Source organism: Drosophila biarmipes, chromosome 2L (assembly GCF_025231255.1).
Source record: "Drosophila biarmipes strain raj3 chromosome 2L, RU_DBia_V1.1, whole genome shotgun sequence".
Lineage (NCBI taxonomy): Eukaryota > Metazoa > Arthropoda > Insecta > Diptera > Drosophilidae > Drosophila > Drosophila biarmipes.
The window spans coordinates 23742481-23746205 of NC_066612.1; the positions used below are offsets into that span (position 1 = coordinate 23742481).

At 40.6% G+C, this 3725-nt stretch overlaps 1 protein-coding gene across 2 annotated transcripts; it reads right to left on the bottom strand.

The window, feature by feature from the left end:
* Positions 1 to 2610: 2610 nt before the first annotated feature.
* Positions 2611 to 3387, bottom strand: LOC127010764 (histone H2B). 2 transcript variants are annotated; one of them, XM_050885538.1, is made up of 2 exons: positions 3145 to 3387; positions 2611 to 3090 (listed from the first exon to the last, which is right to left on the bottom strand). In XM_050885538.1, the coding sequence occupies exon 2, from the start codon at positions 2937 to 2939 to the stop codon at positions 2736 to 2738; it is 204 nt and encodes a 67-aa protein (XP_050741495.1). In that variant the 5' UTR covers positions 2940 to 3090; positions 3145 to 3387; the 3' UTR covers positions 2611 to 2735. The 2 variants fall into 2 exon arrangements, with proteins under 2 accessions (XP_050741495.1, XP_050741494.1); XM_050885537.1 differs by having other exon boundaries at positions 2611 to 3387.
* Between the last annotated feature and the right edge of the window lie 338 nt (positions 3388 to 3725).

Genomic DNA, 3725 nt, shown 5'->3' on the forward strand with positions numbered 1-3725 from the left:
GGAGACGGCTTCAACTGGCTGCCAGTGCGCTAACATAATTTGTACAAAATCGGTCCTTTTCAGGACCACAAATTAATTCAATGAGATACTAATTTTATCTGGAGGCTTTAACATAAAAATAAAGAAAAATTATTTTCCGTCCCGTTTTTTTAAGTGAATTGAATAATTGTTAATTCATTTTTTCCAATTTGTACTGCCTTGATAAATTTAATAGTAGTCGGAAATTGTCTTTTGATTTGAGTTCCCGGGGTTTTTTATGTGACAGCTGCTGTGCGGTACCGATGGTCAAGACTTTCAAACAGAAAAAATAAAAAAAAATACTAAATGCAGCATAAAAAAATATTAACTGGGCTAATGAATCTGTTGGTTGTTTAATAAACAAAATTTCATATATTTTCTTTATAATTTTAACTGCAGTGCAACCTCCAAGATATTTTTTAATAGGGACGCAAAATAAACAGTTTGTAGCTATATGTATATATTTCTGAAAATTGTTTAGAGTATTTTGAAATATTAGATAAAGCTAATATATAATATTAGTTTTTTACAATATATTTTATTTTTTTTTTATCAAATGTTTTTTAACAAATTTCGTTTTGAATGTCGGCATGTATTGAGAAAGGGTAGCGTTATATGGAACAACCACGATCAACATAAGACATTCAAACATCAACAAAAAATATAAAAACTTTTGAGCGCTATTTATAAATTAGACATAGCTGCTAAGGAATGCATAACGTCTTATAAAAAACAAGAAAAATATTAAAACATGTACTTTTTATATTTTTTCTTTAATATTAACTTAAGTGTGGTCTCAGGCCTCAATGGAATTTATATATGGGACGGATATTAGCAAAATGTAGTGAAAACTATTAATAAAAATGCCCCAAAAGCTGGACTGCGCTAAGCAAAGACATAATAAATATAAGAAAACATCGAACAAATACCACATTTTAAGTTAATTATATTTTTAACAATCAGAAAACTATTGCCGAGTGTGTTCTCACAGCCAATTTTGCATGTAGCCAAGGGACAACTTGAAACAAATAAAAAAATACCTAAAGTAATAATAAGTATAAAGACTTGTAGTATTACTTAAAGTAAAATGTTCAAACTTCATTTTTCCTTAGCAAGTTACAAAATATTTCTAGAAATCTTATTTTAAAATGTTTTTTTAAAGTAATTATTCATGTTACGAATGTCAATCTTGAAGTTGATACGGCTATAAAAGGTTACAAAAACAAGAACATAACATTTCTAGCACATTACCTTCTTAATTTATCGTTTTTGAATGTAAAACGATAAAAAAATTATTTAGTTTTAGTATCTTAAGCCCTGAAAATAAGAAAATAAGTTTGCACTTCAAGCAAAAATTAGCAGAGCAAATGACTGATGCCAGACTCACAGTTGAAGTGCTCTCCTCCTCGATTCTCATTCGAACGAAGGAGGTTGGTCACAAGCGCGCGCTCCGTTTTCTATACAAAAAAGTGTAGTTTAGTGAAAAAAAATGTCTGATTCTGCAGTTGCAACGTCCGCTTCCCCAGTGGCTGCTCCCCCAGCGCCAGTTGAGAAGAAGCTGGCCACCAAAAAGGCATCTGGTTCCGCTGCCTTAAAAGCAAAGAAGGCCGCTGCCCCGCCATCGCATCCGCCAACTCAACAAATGGTGGACGCTTCTATCAAGAATTTGAAGGAACGAGGTGGCTCATCTCTTCTGGCAATCAAGAAATACATCACCGCCACCTACAAATGCGATGCCCAGAAGCTGGCTCCATTCATAAAGAAATACTTGAAATCTGCCGTGGTCAATGGAAAGTTGATCCAAACAAAGGGAAAAGGCGCGTCTGGTTCATTCAAACTGTCGGCCTCCGCCAAGAAGGATCCGAAGCCGAAGCCTGCGTCTGCTGAGAAGAAGGTGAAAAGCAAGAAGGTAGCCGTCAAAAAGACCGGAGCCACCGCCAAGAAAGTTGCCGCCGCAGCTGCCGACAAGAAGCCCAAGGCTAAGAAGGCTGTGGCCACCAAAAAGACCGCAGAGAAGAAGAAAACAGAGAAGGCGAAGGCCAAGGATGCAAAGAAAACTGGAACCGTGAAGGCGAAGCCAGCAGCAGCGAAGGCCAAGTCGACCGCAGTGAAGCCGAAGGCAGCAAAAGCAGCAAAGGCCAAGCCAGCGGCCTCTGCTAAGCCCAAAAAGGCGGTGAAGAAAGCAGCGGCGCCTGCTACCGCTAAGAAACCGAAAGCCAAGACTACGGCTGCCAAGAAGTAAATTGTGAAAAAGTACAGTACCTGGTACATGCTCGCAATCGTAATTTTAGATTTTGAAATCTGAAATTTAAACAAGCCCTTTTCAGGGCTACAACGTTCGTTTACAGGAGAAAGAAACTTTCAATTCACTTATCCGATTATTTTATGGCCATTCGCATTTTTCCACATTTAATTGGACTCGATTAGTTTATGATTAAAAAAGAAATATGTAATAAGAATATGTCATAACTTGTGTCTTAATACAAATAATTATAAGTGTACCCTTGTAGCCGCATTAATTTTAGCTGCTTTACCAGAGTATCTAAATGGAAAGTATATAAGGCTCCAAAGTTCTTCAGAAAAAAACACAAATTGAACTTTTATCACGCATTTTATTGGCAAACGGCAAGCTGAAAATTTAGTTTCTTTGGTTAAATATGTTGTGGCCCTGAAAAGGGCCTTTTTGGATCTTCCTCCCCATACGCAGCAGGAGAAAATTACTTGGAGCTGGTGTACTTGGTGACAGCCTTGGTTCCCTCACTGACGGCGTGCTTCGCCAACTCTCCGGGCAGAAGTAGGCGAACAGCCGTTTGGATCTCCCGACTGGTGATAGTCGAGCGCTTGTTGTAGTGAGCCAGACGAGAAGCCTCGGCAGCAATGCGTTCGAAGATATCATTCACAAAGCTGTTCATGATGCTCATCGCCTTCGACGAAATGCCCGTGTCGGGGTGGACCTGCTTCAGGACCTTGTAAATGTAGATGGCGTAGCTCTCCTTCCTCTTGCGCTTCTTCTTCTTGTCGCTCTTGATGATGTTCTTCTGGGCTTTGCCAGCCTTCTTGGCTGCCTTTCCACTAGTTTTCGGCGGCATTATTCACTTCACTTATGATTTCACAAACACAACTCACTGATCATAATGGTGCCCAAGCGCGTTCAACTTTATACTTTTTCTCGAGCCATGTTTTCAGGTCTGGGGCACCCACCCCTAACTGAACGCGCAGGCAGACGGAAAAGTATAAATAGTGGCTACCCGGGGCTCGTCGAGCATTCGTTTTCAGTGTGTAAAGTGAACTAAGTGAAATACTCGTAAAGCAAAATGTCTGGTCGTGGAAAAGGTGGCAAAGTGAAGGGAAAGGCGAAGTCCCGCTCCAACCGTGCCGGTCTTCAGTTCCCAGTAGGCCGTATTCACCGTCTGCTCCGCAAGGGCAACTATGCCGAGCGAGTTGGTGCCGGCGCTCCAGTTTACCTGGCTGCTGTGATGGAATATCTGGCCGCTGAGGTTCTCGAGTTGGCTGGAAATGCTGCTCGTGACAACAAGAAGACTAGGATTATCCCGCGTCATCTGCAGCTGGCCATCCGCAACGACGAGGAGTTGAACAAGCTGCTCTCCGGCGTCACCATTGCCCAGGGTGGAGTGTTGCCCAACATACAGGCTGTTCTGTTGCCCAAAAAGACCGAGAAGAAGGCTTAAACGTTTGATACATACTTG

Coding starts and splice junctions, on each gene's coding strand:
- LOC127010764 (XM_050885537.1), bottom strand. CDS start 3,107: ATGCCGCCGAAAACTAGTGGAAAGGCAGCCAAGAAGGCTGGCAAAGCC.